The following is an 18,041-nucleotide window of genomic DNA, read 5'->3' on the forward strand; positions in this document are numbered from 1 at the left end:
GTTGATCAAGACGAGAAGAAAGAGGTGGTGGTCAAGCAAGCTGGATGATGGATTGCGACAAGAGTCCCATGCTCCAGTTGGGTTGGACGCCTTGTCCATGCTGCCCGCCAAGGCTGAAGTGACTGGGAGGCAGCAAGCAAGTGTACTTAGAGTGCGGATCATCAAACGGGCTGGTCCACCAATGAACGAGCTGGAACTGTGCTGGGCAGGCAAATGCCTACTGCTGCCGATAGCGATAGCGATAAGGCTTTAGCTGCTGTGCTTCCACTAAAGTCGACGACTAACATTGGCAGAAGCTACAATGACCTCACCAGCCAGTGTCCCTTGAGGCCTGTCCCCAGCTTGTCTCGAATTGTCTTCTCCTCAGTTCGGCTTCCAGGCGCTCTTTGTTTCAACCTCGACGCACAGATTATTGATCTGACATAGCTTGCGTACTACAACTCTCACTACTACCCCCGGCAACATGCAACGCTGCCTTCCTGAACCTTTTGGTTGATGTTGATTTGATTCAATGAAAGCCCCATTGGATACTTTCAGAGTTGGAATCTCATACCTATTGGCTCGCTACTAGGCAGTCTGCAAGTCAGCCCCATTGGTGAACGGCTTGCAAGTTGCCCAGCAAACACCGACATCGGCCAAGTCCGACTTTCTTTCCCACTAGGCTACTCATACGATGCACCATTTGTTGGTGTTGGAAAGACGAAACAACCAGCATCCGCTCGGCCCTGCGTCTTGGCGCCCGCCACCCCTTCTGCCGTTTGACTAGAACAGGCAGACAAGACCCCTTCTAACGACTAACACGCATAGCTCGGGGAGCTGGAGAAAGGCGGCCCCGGCGTAGCGGAAACATTCTATCCACTTCGGGGGCAAAATCGTTCAATCATCTGCTTGTACAACGACAAGAGGCGTGCCACTGGCCAGTCCTCTTACACCAAAGGCCACTATTACAATGGACCGATATAGTCCTGCAAAGACGGGGTAAGGAAGTGGTAAGTCGGGACTGTCAGTCAATTGATCTATAATAGCAGCAAACAGGCATATAAGTACGGCGCATAGGTCGCTTGATGCTGTGTTTGTTGTTGGAATTAATTAGTCAGAAATCATACGCTGGATTTCTAAGTCGAACCCACAAAGCCGCCTTATTCCGTACGTAAAGTAAAGCCGAACACAAAAGGCCTCAACCTAACAGCCAGCCTTTCCCAACTTTTTGGGACTTGCTTTACCCGTCCTTTATTTTTCGTCGTCGACTTTTGCCTCGTCTCAAGCATAGTCCCGTCCGTTATCTCATGCTCACGGCTTACCGGGAGTTTCGCACGGCTGAGGAGTATTACAGAATTACCTGTATACTCCTTGCGTCAGGATCCGTAACTTGAGAGTTGCCCCTTCCCACCACCTGCAAACACTCTGCTCTATCTACTATTGCAATTATAGTTTATAGGCCTTTTCTCCAGCCAACCGTTGCTAGAGCTTTGCCCGCCATGCTTCCTCCCGTCCCCGTCTTGGCTGACTATGGCATCTCGCCCGCCCATGGCTTCCTGCCGGATGTCCTGCCCTTGACGAGACTGCCGGACCCCTACTACAACAAGTGGGAGTCCATTGCTGCCAACCTGCAGCACCTCATCCTCAGCAAGCGTCTGAGAGGAGTCATCGATCGCTTGCCCGTGCTCTCCACCGTCGGTCTGGAACACGACGCGGAATGGCGGAGAGCCTACATGCTCCTCACCTTTTTCGCTCACGGCTACATCTGGGGTGGCGACGCCCCCTGGACCGTGTGCCGCCGAGCATCTCGGTGCCGCTGCTGGACATCTGCAAGAGGCTTGAAGTGCCCCCGGTCTCCACCTACGCCGCCTCGGTGCTGTGGAACTTCAAGCCGCTCTTCATGGGCGAGGACATGGACGACCTCGACAACCTCGCCACCCTGGTCACCTTCACCGGCTCCCTGGACGAGTCCTGGTTCTACCTGGTCTCCGTCGCCATCGAAGCCCGTGGCGGTCCCATCATCCCCCTCATGCTTACCGCCGTCGCTGCCGCTCGCCAAAACGACGCAGAAACCGTGACACGTTGCCTGCGTGGGTTTGCCGAGCGCCTCGACGACCTGGGCGAACTGCTCCACCGGATGCATGAGAGCTGCGATCCCGGCTTCTTCTACCGCCGCATCCGCACCTTCCTGGCCGGCAGCAAGAACATGCAGGAGGCCGGGCTCCCGCACGGCGTCATCTGGGACGACGGCTCCGGCAAGTCCGACTACGTGCAGTACTCGGGCCCCAGCAACGCCCAGAGCTCGCTGATCCAGTTCTTCGACATCATGCTGGGCATCGAGCACCGGCCCACAGGCGAGAAGGCGGACCCAACGTCCGAGTCGGAGCGCGAGGGCCGCATGAAGGCGCCGAGCCACAACTTCATCCAGGACATGCGGCGCTACATGCCGGGCCCGCACGCTCGCTTCCTGCGAGACGTCACGTCGGTCGCCAACATCCGCGAGTTCGTCGAGGCCAACTCCAAAGGCCAACCCGCCCCTCGGGATCGCCTACGATGCCTGCCTGACTATGCTGCGCAACTTCCGCGACATCCACATCGCCATCGTCACGCGCTTCATCATCCTGCCGTCACGCCAGAACCGCGCCCGCAGCCGCAGCCGCAGCCCGGAGGCGGCCAGGCGACCGCAGAACCTCGCCACCGCTTCGAAGAAGGAGCAACAGACCAAGAAGGTCAAGGGCACCGGTGGCACGGCCCTGATCCCGTTCTTGAAACAGGCGCGCGACGAGACGGGCGAGCCTGCTGTCGAGGCGTGGGCTAAGCGTTGGATGAGCCGCCAGGCTAAGACTGTTGGGGATGGCGATTTCTTTGCTGGCAAGCCGGAAGAGCCGGAAGTTGTCGAAGAACCTGTTGTTGAGCAGTAAGTTATTGTTGTCCCTATCCCTGCCCCTGTCCATGCCCCTTTTCAGGGGTTCAAAGAAGAAAACTTACTAATATGATTGCAGCGGCCTTGCTGGAACTTGGACCATTGATGATGATGTCGGTGGAATCTGCAGCTACTGATCTTTCTTGCCTATCTATCCGGATCATCAAGCCATTCATTTCATCAAATACAAACAAACCTGAATTATTGCTCCTGCAAACAAGTTAGCTGAAGGCGAGGCTGTCGCTGTGAACGGTGAAGACGGGTTTCTGAAATGTTTCGTGATGCAAACTTGTGTTTCCGTGCGACTGCTGTACGGATGAGAATCGGTCAACTCAGTAAATCCAGACTTGTAGATGCACCACTATATGCCAATCGCCCAGAATCGTTGAATGATTTTCAAGATCAACTCAGACTTACATCCTATATCCTATAGTGTCAGCTCGGCATGTTCTAGTGATATATTTAGTTTATGTTATTGTGTATACCTCATTCACAATCACTGCGTTATATCATCGTCAGTCTTGAGGCCTCACCCGACCACTTTTAGAGGCTCTCACCTGAAGCTTTCAAGTCATCTATTGCACTCCAGTCTTCATCATTCTCACAACCAACTCTTATACGTCACGGAACCATGGAGCAGCCCAGCCTTGTCGCCGCTGTTATCATCATGCTCATCTTCGTCATCGCCATCTTCCTCATGGTCCTTACGGTCTGCTGCTCCTTCATGACCTGGGACGGTGACACCGAGGGCTGCGGCTGCTGCACCGTCCGCCGAGAGGATAACAGGTCCGACTCCGAGGTGGAGATGGCCATGAGCGTCTGAGTGTTAGTGGTGTCATTGCTTGTACTGGCAGCGGACGACGAAAGTGCGATGGATGGGTGGATGGGTGGGTGCAGTCAAGCACTACTATAATATAAGGGAGCCATGGATTTGATATGGATAGCATCGTTTGCGTATGGTGTTGTATCTCTTGACGATTGATGAGGTTGGGATGGCTCATCCGCCCTCTATGGAAACACTCAGCTCGATTCACGAGCCAGGCTCACAGTCAGAAGTCTCCAGGAGAGAACATGCGCAAACCCATATGACCGTCTGCGTTCTGGGGTCTTCAGTTCTCTTGTGCCAGTGATTGTACATTGAGTCCTCATCCTGTCGCCCGTTTCATGTGGCGGGCGGCTGGCAAACTGTCCCCCAGAACACCACATGACTAACATTGACAGCGAGATTTCCCCAACGCATCATCTCTCATGTTGCTCTAGGTGTAAAAGGAGTTCAGGGATATTGTGGACTGTATTAAAACTTGAAAATAAAATAGGCCTGTAACGCAGGCCACATTTCGAACTCGATATTATTGTCTTTTGCAGAAGTTGATGAGGGTGGCCAGCTATATGGAGGCCCCATAGCGTGAGGCGTAGTCCAGTACCCAACATATCTTCCGTCAAGGACCAGGATAGGGGGCAATCCTCATGACAAACGCCACTCTGGTCAACGGTAGCAGCTACCAGCTGACCCCGTTTTCGACACCTCACTTCTCCATCAGCGGCAGCTATTATGCAAAGACCAATGATAGAGTGGCATCTACTTTTGTCACCTCGGTCAAGCATGGTCTCGATCGTAGCATAGCCCCCTAGACCATCCTCGTATCTCCCTTCCGAGTCGACAGAGCCGAGCCCAGGTCTGACCCCGGGCTCCAACGCATCATCGCCACGGATTCGTGATGTTTTGCCGTCTACCGCTGCCGCCGCCACCACCAACAGAGCTCACCAACTAGGATCCAAGAGCCAAGCAGATGCTGTCTTGAACGCCGCCGCCGCCGCCGTTGATGAGCCACCACAGATCGACAGCTCAACGTTATCTTTACCTCTGCCTCCTCCGCCTCCTCCACCTCCGCCCCAGCAGCAGCAGGAGCAGCCAGGCACGCATTCAGAGACCGTGCTCATCATCATTGTCGTCGGCGTCCTCGTATTCGCGTTGATCGTGGCGACCTGCTGCTGGCTCGCCTGCGCAAGAGGCATCCACAACATCTTCTCTGGAACCTTATTAGCCCAACCACGCAACGGACGACCAAGGGCAAATCGTGGTAGAAAGCGAGACATATCGCAAAACGTAGTCAGTTAAGGGGAGGGGAGTGGTGTCATGGTAGAGCAGTAAAAGGGAAAATCGCATCACCTCTTGTTTACTCAAGATGATCTGATCTCGTTATGTATATACCCTATTTCTTCCGCGTGGTCATACTATATATCTATAGAAACCGAGCCGTTCCCTCTAAGGGGAAGTCCCATTTGCTGCAAATAGAGTGCCGCTACGCCATAGTCACCAATATGCAGCGTAGGTAACTCCGACACCGCCCGAACCCTCCTGCTCAAGTACGTATACAGATCATCGTTCAGGGGTGACCTGACCCCTTGGCGGCTTACTAACACATCCATCCTATGGGCGGGATTGAGCCCCCCTTTTCTTTCAACAACTGCCTAAAAGCAAGGTCTGCTCCTCCTCTTTCAAAATTTCCATTCCATCCCGCCCACCCACACCATCATCCTTCCAACCTTTCCCATCTCACCCACACACTATCTATCGTCCATCCATCTGTCAACCACCATCAACCATGGTCTTCATCAAACGCAACCTCACCCCCTCCCAAAGGAAAGCCCTCATCCACGTCAGCCTATCCGCCTCCCCCACCCTCTCCCGCAGCGACCCAGACGCCGCCCTGAAGCTGACCCTGACGCTGTCCCTCGCCCCCAACAGCCCCGGGGTCGACGAGGGAAGGCCGCTCACGTTCGCCACGCACCGCAGCATCTGCGACGTGACCGAGCCCGGCGAGGAGGGCGGCATCGACATCTTCGCCCGCCGCGGCTTCGGCCACCTCCGCAGCACGTCGGGCGACAAGTCCAAGGACATCTCGCTGGGCTTTTTCTACACCAACGACCGGTGGCGGAGCGAGTCGGACGACCTGCGCGAGCGCGGTGTGCGGTTCGTCACCATCCCCGCCGCCACCGCCACCGCCCCCGATGGTCAACGCCCAGCAGCAGCAACGACAACGGTGACGCACACCCTACCCTGGTCCCGCATCTTCCAACGGGCCAACGCGAGCGAGCGCCACACCCGGGACGACCTCGTCCCCGGGGAGGAGTTCGAGCTCGGCATCAACCGGCGCTGTATGGGCACGATCTGGTGGTGCTGGGGCGACCTGGCAACGGACCTTCGGGACAAGCACTTTCACGTGTGGCAGGAGGACCATCTCAATACTCACAACGACGACGACGACGACGACGACGACGGGAAGCCCGACGAGGAGTTCGTCAGGCGGGGGAACTGGGTCCTCGGCGAAGATCCCCTGTTGCTGGAGTGGGTGAATACTACCGAGGGCGAGGGTCAGAAGGTCCGGATCCGGATTGTGGAATGATACCTACTGCAGTAAGAGTTTGGTATGGTATGTACATGCCAAACTTTCTCGTGCGTAGGTAAGCAGGTAGCCTACCCATTGCTACATTGTACAGAGCGCCATTCCAACCGTTATAGGCCGGGAGGATATTGCATTGTTTGTGGTTTGATATCATTTGGCATCGCTCCATGGCGGTATCGGGGAAAATACGCATGTCGCCATGGTTTGCGTGCCACCTAACGGTAAGTAATCAACGTGTAATACCTATGCCACATTTTCCTGTTGATGTGCGGCTGTATCGTGCCTATGTTGGTATGACACGATTGCGAAGAAACAGTTGTCATCATTTCCGTGTTGTAGAAGGCATACCCGAAAACATGCAACGAATCACAACAGCAAAGATCAAAGCTGAAACAGACTCAGCAAGCAATTAAGTTGAGTCTCTTTATTAATCATTAGGTTGATGGAATACACATATTAGGTACTTCTCTATCAATAGTGTAACTCTAGCCACAGCAGCAGCATGATCTAAGAGATGAAACGCACCTCTCTCTTGCTCTTCTGCTTGTAGAAGTCGTCAACCCAGCTAGACATCTGGTCCACCTCGGCCTCCGCGATGGCCTTGACCTCGGCGTTGACCTCCCAGTTCTGGCCATACAAGTCACTGCAGTGGTTGCCGCCGGGAATCACCCATATGGGGAGCTCCTTCGTGCTCTCGACAGGGCCGCCGGGCCGCGAGATGTTGGAGCTGACCGTGACGTCCAGCCAGGGGTCGTACTGGCCATTGGCGTACATGAGGCGCTTGGTGTCGGTATGGTACCACCCGTCGGTTCTGTTGTTCAGCATCTCGATCGTTTTGCCCTTGAGTATGCCGTATCCGCCCTCAGAAGGGGGAACATGTAGGTGCACTGTTGACGGAAGTATTCCACGTCCACCTTGCGCGAGACAAACGAGGGCGTCCCGAAGGGGGCCCCTGTCTGCCACCACTCGAAAGGCTCGTTGCAGAGCATCCACATCCACGTGCGACCAGAGACATTGTCGACCCGGGTATCCTTGTACATCAGGTTGTTTTCTTCCTCGTACTTGTAGCACTCAGTGTTGTAAGTGCCGTTGAATCCGTCCAGCCCATAGCTTTCGCATGCTGCAATGCTTTCGTTAGCTCATCTGAGTTCATAAGGAGTATTGGGAGATTCCGAAATACTTACTACCGGGCAGAGATATCTCTACAAACCACTTAGCATATCCGTCCAATGCCTTCTCTATGCCGACGCCGTTTTCATTCGAAATATACGTCGCATTCGTCGCATTTGGAAATACGTTCTCGATGTAGTCGCAGAACTGGAAGAGCGGAACAACACCCTCCTGCTCCAACGTGTAGAACTGGGAGCCTTGCCATGTGCCAGGGCCAGCTAACAAAGCACCGCCGAAGTCCTTGTCACCAAGATCGCCAAGCTTGAACCTGTCCTTGAGCGCTTGCTTCTCCTCTGGCTTGCCATGGAACAAGATCTCGTCGATGTGGTCGATCACGGCGGTCAGGTCCTTGGTACAGTTCTTAGGCGCCCTTTCCATGGCGGGGTCGTAGTAGGTGTAAAAGTCGCTCATCGCTTCGACGACACCGCTGGTGCCATGGTAGGCCCAGAAAGTGCCCGGCTCCAGTCGCTCCAACCAGCCAGCGAGTGCACCCGGGTAGGAACCTCCGGTGAAGATCCATGGTGCCTTGGTGGGGTGACTCTCGCCACTCTTGTCGAAGGGCTGATCGAAGTTGTTGGCGAAGTACGTCAGGTCCTTGAGAGCATTGTCCAGTGTGTGATACTGCAGATTCTGGACAGTGAGGTCCTGGAAGGGGCTGCTTCCACCCCAATAGCGATGCTCCAAAATAACAACAGCGGCTCCCATCTTCTCGGCCATGAGACCGCTCAACCGCTTCTTGGTGGTGTAAGTTATGTTGAAGCCCTGGTGAGCTTGTTAGCGAGGGAAAACATCGAAGGATTTGCGCCCAGTTGGAGTAGTAATGAAAGGTCATGCATTGCTCTTTACTTACATCGGCCGCCTGTTCACCGGGCGTAGTCAGGATGATAGGCGAGCCCGGGCCCTTCCAGTACTGAGTTCCATACCAGAATCTTTGTCGTGTGTTGTTAGTTACATTTCTGCCACAATCGGAGCGGGTGCGCAAGATACTAACCTCTGCTCAAAGGTGCCCTTGCTGGGGTCCGAGTGATCCAACTGCTGATCAAAGGTGCCCCAGCCGTTGGTGCCATTGATGCCGAGCAGCTCGGTATCCTGCAGAAGGCTGATCTCGATAGGCCCAACTTGCATACCACTAGTATGGCGGAGGGCAAGCACCGGAGCCAGAGGGGCTAGCAGCAACGCCGCCGAAGCCGAGAAAGTGAGTCTCATTGTGCCTGGGTATTGGAAGGGAGGCTGACAAGAAGAGCAGTCTACCGAGGAGGCCTGGGAGAGAGCGAAGGGAAAGAAAAGCAGCGTACAAGAGAAGAGTGCTGGGCACTATATACAAACCAACATTGAATGCATAATACCAATGCGGATATGGGCGTGCCTGTCGTTGACCTACTGTATCTTCCCCGCCTCGATGTGACCTTAGCCGAGTGAGGCAACTCGCAGAGGAATGAATCAATGGCCGTGGATCTGGGCAATGAGCCGAGATGAGAAAGACCCGCCCAGGCCGATCGTCGCCAATCGGGTCATCTGCTGCGGCGGCTTGCTGGGAACGCACCTTCCTGTTCGGGCAGTCAGCAACATGGCGACTGCATGTCGAGTCTCCCGAGTCTAGAGTAGGCGTGCCTTAGACGTCTGCAGTGTCTGACAGATCCTTGCATAAGTGCAGTCAGTGTGTCTGCCTGCCTGTCTGTTCGGTCTGCCGTCCCGTTCCGCTGCTGTGGCACGCCGCGCACACACACACACACAGGGGCTTGCGATATCGCATGGTCACACCTATCAGGCTATGGATGTAAACCAGACCACAGCATCAGCTCATGCATTCATCGCAATTTGCAGGGCTAGAGACGAGACGATCAGAAGCGCGGTCTGCTATGTCACACTGGGAATGGATCAGCCATGTCATCGCAATATCGAGATAAGCACCACCACCCCTGCAGCAGTAGCAATGGGTGGGTTGTTCGCCAGAAGGCCGTTTGCTTCATGCCGAAGTTGCTCCCCAAGTCATGTCCCGGCATACACCTGATGTAGTCGACTTACGACGTAGTATACATTCTAGGGCGTTCCCGGGTCGAAAGCTTACTAAGGACTGGACGTACTGGAGATATTTTTGGCTTTGATTAGTTGCACCTATTTCCCAGTCAGCATGCGCCGGCGCTGTCACAAGTCCTGAGGCTCTGCGTTGGCGGAATCACTTGTAGTAACAAAAGTGACCAAAGTGCCAACGGATAGGAAGCACATGGCGCGACCTGGTGGTGCTTTGTTGCGCCAAAGAGAGCCGCCGAGAACTAACTCGGCGGCGCACTGCACCACCAGCTCTTATCATGGCAGAACCGGATGCCGAATCGTATACCATTTTGCACATGAGAGTCGGATCGAGCTTAGCAAACAATCCCATTGGAGGTGAATTGTTTACCCCTTCAACTTTGAAATACGGCATCGGCCGTATGCATTAGGAGCAATCTAAATGCTCGGATTCCGACGTCGAGAGTTTGCGCTGGCTTTCGGAGTACGGAACATTTATTTAGGCACAACTCTCGAGTAAGCCGGTAAGGCAAGGAAGGCAAGGCATTGATTGTCTGGGGAAGTCGCCGAGATTAGCGCTCAAACGTTATTTATTTTAGGCAGGGGCCTGCCTGGACCTTGGCACTACTCTCAAGTTCTGGCCTGAGCTCAGACGCTTCTGGGCGCGGGAGACAGGATCAGTCTTTTGAGATATCTATCCAAGAACTAACTACAAGTGCATACATACTTTACTCATAGATGCAGTAGGGGAGCAGGACTAGAACAAGTCGTCACCCGGAGGCTCAAGATAGAACAAACACCTATCTCCTACCTGGGCGACATGCCAGGAGGATTGCTCAAGTAGTACTGTCGAAGCTCTTTCGTGCCCCTTGCACCATTATTGATTGGGTCCAACAACCAATCCGGGAGCCAGCTGCTCAACCACCTACATACTGTGGACGTCGCACCCCGCCAGACAGGCCCTTGGGCACCCCCGAGGATATCGTCTACCAGCTGCCGCGCAACTTCATCAACAGCGGTTAACCCAGCCCGTGTCTTTCCTTGGCATATTTCTGCAATAATGGGCCGAACTGGCTCAGAGTATGAGCTAGACGGCATCTGGAAGGGGCCTGGGTGCGAGTTCTCGAGGATGGGAGTATCGACGGCGCCAATAATGGCCGTGACCACGCGCACACCAAGGGGCTGCAGCTCGACACGGAGGACTTCGGATATTTGCTTGACGGCCGCTTTGGAAGTGCTGTAGATACCTCCCCAGGCAATGGCGAGGTTCCAGACAACGGAGCTATGGTTGACGATGACCCCTTGCGCAGCGATAAGCATAGGCGCGAAAGCCTGGGTAACGGCCAACACGCTCCAGAAATTGACGTCGAAGTGTTTTTTGGCCTCGCCAATATTCACGTCCAGGAGTGGCATAAGAAAGTCTCGACCGGCATTGTTCACGAGAATATCCAGAGTGCCGCCAGTTCGCTCCTTCACGTGCTCTGCGCAGCGGGCGATGGAAGCATCCGAAGTGACATCAAGCTCGACGATTTCGACGTCGCTTAGGTCTCGCAGAGTTCCCGCCTTGGACGTGTTTCGGAGGGTTGCGAATATGTAGTAGTCCTTCTCGCGAAGAATCTTGGCCATGGCGGCCCCGATGCCACCATCGCTGCAACCGGTGATAAGAGCCGTTCTTTTGGAAATCGCCATATCGCCCGGTACGCATTGCTTAGCGGTTTTGGGGAGGGTGTAGGAGGGGAGGTGCTTCATAAGAAAAGAGCCAGGAGCAGTGGACTAAGTATCCGAGGCTCAAGTTCAATATCTGTGACTTCATGTTCCTGCGTGACCATCTAACGAATGGAACGGCAGAGGCATAACCAACATGCATATCGTAGGTCTCCTTGCAGCACCCCCTTGCCTCGTTGTCACGGTATATGTACAAGGGCCGAAAGAGCTAACTTTGACATCACACATCAGTGCCAAGTAGCCCGTCCTAGTTATTCTTTGTTAATACTTGAAAAAGAGGTACGTTTCATCATAATTCTTCTTGATTTAGAATCGATTTCCAACTCCGACGGTAATTTGGGCACTAATAGCGGAGGGAGGGTCTAAGTGTATGAGGTATACATTTTATTGCGAGCCTGCTGCTGCCTACCAAGTGTTCCCACACTACCCAACTCGGGTTACATCTTAAAAGGCAACCAACTCCCCATATTATCCCGAACAGGAGGATAAATGGCTAAATATTACCCCCATGACTCCTCCCCTGCCAGTCTCAGAGATCAGAGATAAGTTTCCCATCGGCTTGTGCACTAGGGCTGCTAGGCAGCATTAGCTGCCTCAGGTAGCTGTACCACCAGATCTCGGCCAGGTGAGTCATGCGCCCGGACAGTCTGGCTGGTGGCCAGCCAATCATATCCATTTGCTCGTACTCTTACACCAATATCAAGATGCATCATCACGCTGCTGGTGACTCTTCAACATAAGCTTGGTTACATATCTGTGAAATAAGGGTCCATCCCGACTGGGATCTGGGGTGATCGAGACATGGGGGGTCTGTTGGTATAAGAGCTCCCTTTGCTCACACGTAGATTCCCCAAGACTCAAGGATTTTCTCTCCACAGCAAAGCATATACGAATGATCAACATCTCGTCCCGGTACTAAATCGATTGAATCTTGAAGCAGTCTAATACACACTGCAAGCCCCATTAACTCGATCGGATTTCAATACTCGTCCCCATTAGCCCACGGAGCCCCCGCGTAGTCTTGTCCATCATCACCATCATGTCACGTATAGACAAGCCCCTGACCAAGCCCCAAGCCAAACGGCTAGCCCAATCCCTCCGCCCCACCGCCGTCAAGAGCATGCAGATCGACCTGAGCCTCCACGACGCCGGAAACGACGAGTACCGCACCACCTCCCCCAAGCGCGCCCTGTCGCGCCTCGGCAACCAGGTCAACCGGACCGACCGGCAGCGCAAGACCAACACCGCCCGCGGCCCTCGGCGCTCGTGCGGACGACGCTACTGCATTGGCGGTGGCATCGACGACCAAGACGACCACCTCTCCCTCGCGCGTAGCAATTTTCGCTTGCCCGGGGACGGCTGCCGCAACAACAACAACAACGTGAAGCCCCGCTTGGAGCGCCAGGAAGCTTTCCGTGGTCCTTCCGTGGGAGGAGGGTTCGTGTCGTCGGATGATGTGGTGGAAAACGATGCCGATCTGTATCGTCTTGGTCTACTTTATGATGACGGTGCTGGTGACGAGGAGAATCGCGGTGCCGGTTTCAGTCTGGACGCCATAGCCCATGACGAGCCCCTTTATGCCGTCCGTCTGTCCAGACGGAAGCGGAAAGGGGGCAAGAACAACAACACACGCATGTATACTCCGGGGACTCCGTTGCATGTCATCCACGAATCGGTGGAAGACTCGCTCTACTTGATGAGTCCAGCTGTACTGGGAGAATATCTCGTTGGCGAGGAAGAAGATATAGAGGATTGGTCGTTTGTTCCTCTTCTGGTGTCCAAAGGTTCCAGCACTACTGCAGATACAGTATCCGTTGACGGAGTCGCCACTCCATCTACGGAAGCCTGGGTAGTCTTGGATGGGGCGTGAAGTAGGTGGATGTTGGTGTACGAACATGTGTACGGATCTAGATGTAAGGATTGAAGTCGAGCATTGCGCTTGCTTATTCGGCGGCTTGGCTATTGAAATGCCTTCCTAGGGCTCTCGCAGGAATACCTTTTCAATTCGAGCCGGAAGCTACGCATACCTCTGTACGATTGGTTATATCAGAAGGTGAAGATCTGCCCAGAGTCACATCTTCTCCGATGCTACTTAGATCTCACCCTAGGTGCGTTCTTAATAGTAATACACATCTACCACCTAAACTTGCACTACTGAGAGCATCTTCTTAAACTATTTCAAAGGCAATTATATGGTTGGCTATATGTGATCTGGTCTATAACATCCGATTCAAGGCATCAGAGTAAGTTGTTTGTAGATCAGAGACTTAAAGTAAGTAGCTGCTTCTTGCCCAGACTGCCAACCTCACTCAGTCAACTCCACCTTGATCAAAGCCAAAACACTCCCAATCGGCCGAGAGACGCTCGCGATCTTGAGCCTCGGGTCCACCCTCTCGAGAATGGCCTCCCAGTCTTCGAGAGCACGCTCCTGACTATTGAACATCTGCGTCATAGTCAAGTCGCGCACCCGCACGACGCGCTCGACCGACCGGGGCACCGATCCGGGGGCGGGCAGGACACAGTCCATGATGACGATGTTCGATTTGGGGCTGGCCTGCATGGCGGGGACGATAGCGCGCAGGATCCGGACGCAATCCTCGGCGTTCCAGTCGTGCAGGATCAGCCGGAGCAGGTAGAAGTCGGCCCCGACTACCGGGTTGGGTTCGAAGAAGCTGTGGGATTGGTACCGGATCCTGTCGGCGATGCTGGCAGCGTTTGGGACGTCGGCCAGAATCTTGGGTCCGCCCTCAACGACTTCGGGCAGGTCCTGCACGATGAAGCGGAGGTTGGGGTAGGCTTGGGCCAGGGCGATGCACGAATGACCTGTAGAGCCTCCGACCTGGTCATACATAAATGGGTCAGGATATAGCAGAATGCAATGTGGTCTGGTTTGTACTGACATCAACAACAGTAGCGTTCGGGTTTCGATCCCACTCGAGGCCGTTCACGAGATGTTTTATGTGCGTGCCCTGATTCGCAGCGAGAGCCCTCATATAGCCCGCAAACTGCTTATTCAGTGCCGGGTTCTGCCCCAGCCGGTCAAAGAAGGAAATATCGTGGTAGAAGGCGATGTTGTACGCCGTGCGCGTCCTCTCCGTAGCCAAGGGCCACCGCTCGTGGGCTTCAGTCATGCCGGCCGCCACGGGTGCCAAGACGTCCGTCGCGTACGCGGCCCAGTTGCGGTAGTCCTCGCTCGTGGCGAACAGCGCCGACGTGGCCGAGTGGGAGACCTGCTGCGGTATCTGTTCCAGGAAGAGCCCCGTCGTCATCGCCATGCGGACCACGCTCTTCAGCCGGATTTCGGTGCAGCCGGCCAGGTTGGCTAGGTCGGTATACAAGATGGCGCCCTTCATGGGCACCAGTCTGAATATGTCAAAGTGGCAAAGCCATTGCAGGCATGCGATGTACTGGTACTAGAATCGTTGGGGTGTGAGCATGCTTGCTTGCACTATACATATACCCTCTCCAGGCGTTTCGACGTACGTTTGTCTGTATGTTGATCATGTAATCGCTGGGCCCCGTGGCAAGTTGCAAGAGCTTCAAGCACTGGTCCATAATACGTTCCCTGGCCATTTGTGCTTCCGGGGGTGCGTCGTCTGGGATGACAGAAGCGGGACAACTCTTATCGAAGGAAGGCTGCACACCCCCGGTAGACCGGATGTACTCGCTGAGCGCTTCGACATCGCTGGCAAGATTCCTGGTCAAATCCTCCATTGGGGACGACTCGATCAAAGCATGAGGCGACATGATGATGGAAGAATTTCGGAAACGCGAAATAGGGACATGTAGTAAGGTATGTGATATTCTCGATAACCGAAGAAAAGAGTACCGATGTTGTCTTATATCGTTTCCCACGCTTGATTCCCCCGTTCAGACGTGGACTCAAGGATATAAGTAGGTTCGCGAGCCATCTTTATGTTGCTGCACACTAAATAACTGGTACATCTCGCTCTTGCTTATTCTGCTTCAGATCTAGTGTTTCGAGCTTGGAAATGTCCATGATAGTCTGTGAGGAGGCGTATGATAGGCAGGGCAAACCAAGCGCCCAGTCGAGACCCTACCTCTTGGACGACGGCAGATGTGACACCGTACTTTGCGATGCACGAAATCCTTCATCGATGAACTCAGCCCCCAACACAGAGTCAGACGGAAGGCGACAGACATTGAAGTCAATTCTTCAAGAAATCAACGGTCTGCCAACCGGTCACCGAAAGCGTTCATGCTCGATTACGGCGTACATTATCATTCCATAAAACCCAGAGTTTGAGCTACTGGCTTCACAGCTAGCTACAATTGATCATAGGGGGTTGAACTCTTTCGCATCATGAAACCGCTTATACCAAATCGAACTGAGCACGGAACTACCTGTCATCGTATGTCTCCTGTGTCAGTCCGGCGGACTGGGTGGTTTTCTTCGAAGCCTTACAAGCGAATCTCTTACTAGACAAATTACTAGATCACAATAATGATGCTATGTACCTAAGGCCCCAGCAGAAAAAGTAGTCCCCAAATAACGTCCAGGGCCTCTGGTAATTGGGCTGCGCCGAATGGGAAGAGCCGTTGAAACTGAGGAAACGGGCCCCTATCCGCAAAAGCTATCATCGTTAGACTTAGCAAACATCCTGAGAAGGCGGTGGTAATGCCGAGTTCCGGGATTCACTCCAGAAGGGTCTCGACGTCGCCAAGCCGGTGCCCGCGGACCGGCCTAACGCGGCTGTGTCCTTTGCGACCCTGCGGGAAAGCATACAGGGACACCAGCCCAACCAACCGTAGTTATTGAATCCGAGAGCCGGTGATCGCTTGGTGCGAGAGCCCGCAGTTCTGTCCGGGCCTGCCATTTTACTCTCCATTCATCACAAGTAAATCGGATGAGGTGGACTCGGACTCGGGACTCATCCGATCAAAGGCAGAGCGGCACCTCAGACAGTACCATTAGGGACACCAGCCTACGGTCTGGATCATGCCGACATCACAGCGAAGTATTCTGACGTAGACAGTGGCAGACGAGTGATCGGTCACCCTCAAGGAGTTACTCCGTGCCGAGGCAGTCGCCGCTTTGCTTTCGCCCAATGTCCTGGGGGGAAAGAGCTAGGTCTGGACCTGCAGCACGAAACAGAAAGTGACGGAGACATTAGCCAATAGCAGCTGTCACCTTCAGGCCATCTTGCCCTACAATTCCATGCCGTGATGAATGAGAAGAGGAAAGGGGTATCATGATATAACATTATTCGTCCCTTCAACGGGTTTTGATTCTCTCTCAATAGATAACTCATGAAACCCAAGTCCAAGGGTACGCAAACTCCTCTCCAAAAAGCCCCCTTCCTACCATTGACAGTTCTTAATGCATCCCCGGCTGCCATTACACAACCCACAATGGCGATATCCATATCCCTATCCAGCATCACCAGCTGGTGCTGACGGCCAAGAGGAATATGGCATAGATTCATGCGAAGGATTCGTGTCGTCGCGACCCCTTCTATGATAATGGCAGTCTCGGTTCGAACAAATATCAGAACACCGTCATCCAAAGTCTGTGTTATGATAAGAGCGTAGACCTGATAGGTTCATAACATGCCACCATGTAACCATTTCTATCCTTGGCCGAATCGAGGAATGACCTGGTTCCAAAGGGCCAGTAGGTAAGCATGAAAGCGGTCGCTCTCCTCGTACATGTCGGATGGCGAGCAAAACCCCTGAGTAAACAGTGCTTGACGATCGATTTAGACTCAACCAATATGCCCACCTGTACTTCCAGTACTGGCCGGCCTCGGCGGTGGTGTAGGCATGCTACTCAACTCCCGCTCCATGGCCACGCCGCCAAGACCACCACCCATGCCCGGGTGGTGCCCGGGTATACCGCCCTCCTCGCCCTCGCTGTCCTCCCCTTGCTGGCTGCTAGAGCTACCGAGCCCCGCCGCGGCCTGTTCCGCCTGCTTGCGCTCGACCTCGCGCAAGCGCTCCTTCTCGACGGGATCGACCAAATCATCATCATCGCTCCAAGCATCCAGATCATCGTCCGCGACGTCGGGCATCGCGAGCCTCTTCCAGAACCGCACCTCTTGCCGCCGCGCGCGCGCCTCGACCCGCCGCTCCTTGCGGTTCTCGTCCTCGTCGTACTGCTTGCGGAACTGGCGCAGCATCGCGTTGGCGCGCCCCGCGTGCTCCTGCATCTCCCAGATCTGTTCCCGCAGCCTCGAGTTCTCGGCCCGCGCCTCCGCCAGCTGCGCCCGGTACGAGTGGTGCCACGCTGACACGTCGGCGATGTGCTTCTGCTTGTAGGCGTGGAAGTGCTGCAGCAGCGTCGAGAGCACCCGGGCGTACGCGGTCAGGAGCTGGTAGTTGGCGTCGCGGCTCGTCTTGGCGCGGTCGAGGGCTTCGGTCAGGACGGAGATGATGGTGTCGAGGTTGGATTCTTGCGCTATTTACCCGTTAAACCCCAAGTTAGCAGCCATGAATAGATAGAGGGAAACCAAGACGGCTGTCGCAGGGTGGTTACTAACACAATATCTCCTCCGCTGCTTCTTGTAGCACCTCATCGTTGGTGAACTGTCGCTCTCGAGCTCGACTCCGTACCCTACCCAGGCCGCTGACGATATCTTCTGTGACACGTCTGTTCTCGGTGAGTTGTTTCGACAGGTCCTCGACCATGGCGTAGATGATGTTCAGCTCGGCCTGGTGGCCGGCGGGCGTGGGTCCGACTGCCATGGCGGCAGCACCTCCGGCACCTCCTGGTCCTCCCTGCATACCTGTGTTTGAACCGTTTACACCGTTCATGCCAACAGACAAAGCTGTTGTGTTATCTCTGTTCGGCCAAGGATGTGTCGGGT

General features: G+C 54.5%; 7 protein-coding genes across 7 annotated transcripts; 3 read left to right on the forward strand and 4 right to left on the reverse strand.

Moving 5' to 3' along the window:
• Positions 1-1,478: 1,478 nt before the first annotated feature.
• Positions 1,479-3,039, forward strand: PG997_002409 (uncharacterized protein; the record flags this gene model as incomplete). Its single annotated transcript, XM_066806724.1, is given in 4 exon segments — positions 1,479-1,771; positions 1,783-2,481; positions 2,492-2,896; positions 2,982-3,039. 4 exon segments carry the CDS (start codon positions 1,479-1,481, stop codon positions 3,037-3,039), a joined length of 1,455 nt encoding a protein of 484 aa, XP_066674020.1.
• Positions 3,040-3,533: 494 nt separating this feature from the next.
• Positions 3,534-5,021, forward strand: PG997_002410 (uncharacterized protein; the record flags this gene model as incomplete). The annotated part of the gene is made up of 2 exons (XM_066806725.1): positions 3,534-3,719; positions 4,527-5,021. 2 exons carry the CDS (start codon positions 3,534-3,536, stop codon positions 5,019-5,021), a joined length of 681 nt encoding a protein of 226 aa, XP_066674021.1.
• A 547-nt stretch (positions 5,022-5,568) lies between these two features.
• On the reverse strand, positions 5,569-8,685 carry PG997_002411 (serine-type peptidase; the record flags this gene model as incomplete). Its single annotated transcript, XM_066806726.1, has 7 exons — positions 5,569-5,856; positions 5,992-6,312; positions 6,835-7,149; positions 7,224-7,429; positions 7,494-8,241; positions 8,330-8,408; positions 8,471-8,685. The coding sequence occupies 7 exons, from the start codon at positions 8,683-8,685 to the stop codon at positions 5,569-5,571; spliced, it is 2,172 nt and encodes a 723-aa protein (XP_066674022.1).
• Positions 8,686-10,296: 1,611 nt separating this feature from the next.
• PG997_002412 (uncharacterized protein) lies at positions 10,297-11,238 on the reverse strand (the record flags this gene model as incomplete). Its single annotated transcript, XM_066806727.1, has 1 exon — positions 10,297-11,238. The coding sequence occupies one exon, from the start codon at positions 11,236-11,238 to the stop codon at positions 10,297-10,299; it is 942 nt and encodes a 313-aa protein (XP_066674023.1).
• A 1,015-nt stretch (positions 11,239-12,253) lies between these two features.
• Positions 12,254-13,084, forward strand: PG997_002413 (uncharacterized protein; the record flags this gene model as incomplete). The annotated part of the gene is made up of 1 exon (XM_066806728.1): positions 12,254-13,084. One exon carries the CDS (start codon positions 12,254-12,256, stop codon positions 13,082-13,084), a length of 831 nt encoding a protein of 276 aa, XP_066674024.1.
• A 435-nt stretch (positions 13,085-13,519) lies between these two features.
• PG997_002414 (sterigmatocystin 8-O-methyltransferase) lies at positions 13,520-14,961 on the reverse strand (the record flags this gene model as incomplete). The annotated part of the gene is made up of 3 exons (XM_066806729.1): positions 13,520-14,053; positions 14,115-14,627; positions 14,698-14,961. The coding sequence occupies 3 exons, from the start codon at positions 14,959-14,961 to the stop codon at positions 13,520-13,522; spliced, it is 1,311 nt and encodes a 436-aa protein (XP_066674025.1).
• Positions 14,962-16,940: 1,979 nt separating this feature from the next.
• Positions 16,941-17,988, reverse strand: PG997_002415 (uncharacterized protein; the record flags this gene model as incomplete). Its single annotated transcript, XM_066806730.1, has 2 exons — positions 16,941-17,632; positions 17,715-17,988. 2 exons carry the CDS (start codon positions 17,986-17,988, stop codon positions 16,941-16,943), a joined length of 966 nt encoding a protein of 321 aa, XP_066674026.1.
• Positions 17,989-18,041: the final 53 nt, after the last annotated feature.

This window comes from Apiospora hydei (assembly GCF_038363865.1).
Source record: "Apiospora hydei strain CBS 114990 chromosome Unknown utg000003l_segment0_segment0, whole genome shotgun sequence".
NCBI classification, from domain to species: domain Eukaryota; kingdom Fungi; phylum Ascomycota; class Sordariomycetes; order Amphisphaeriales; family Apiosporaceae; genus Apiospora; species Apiospora hydei.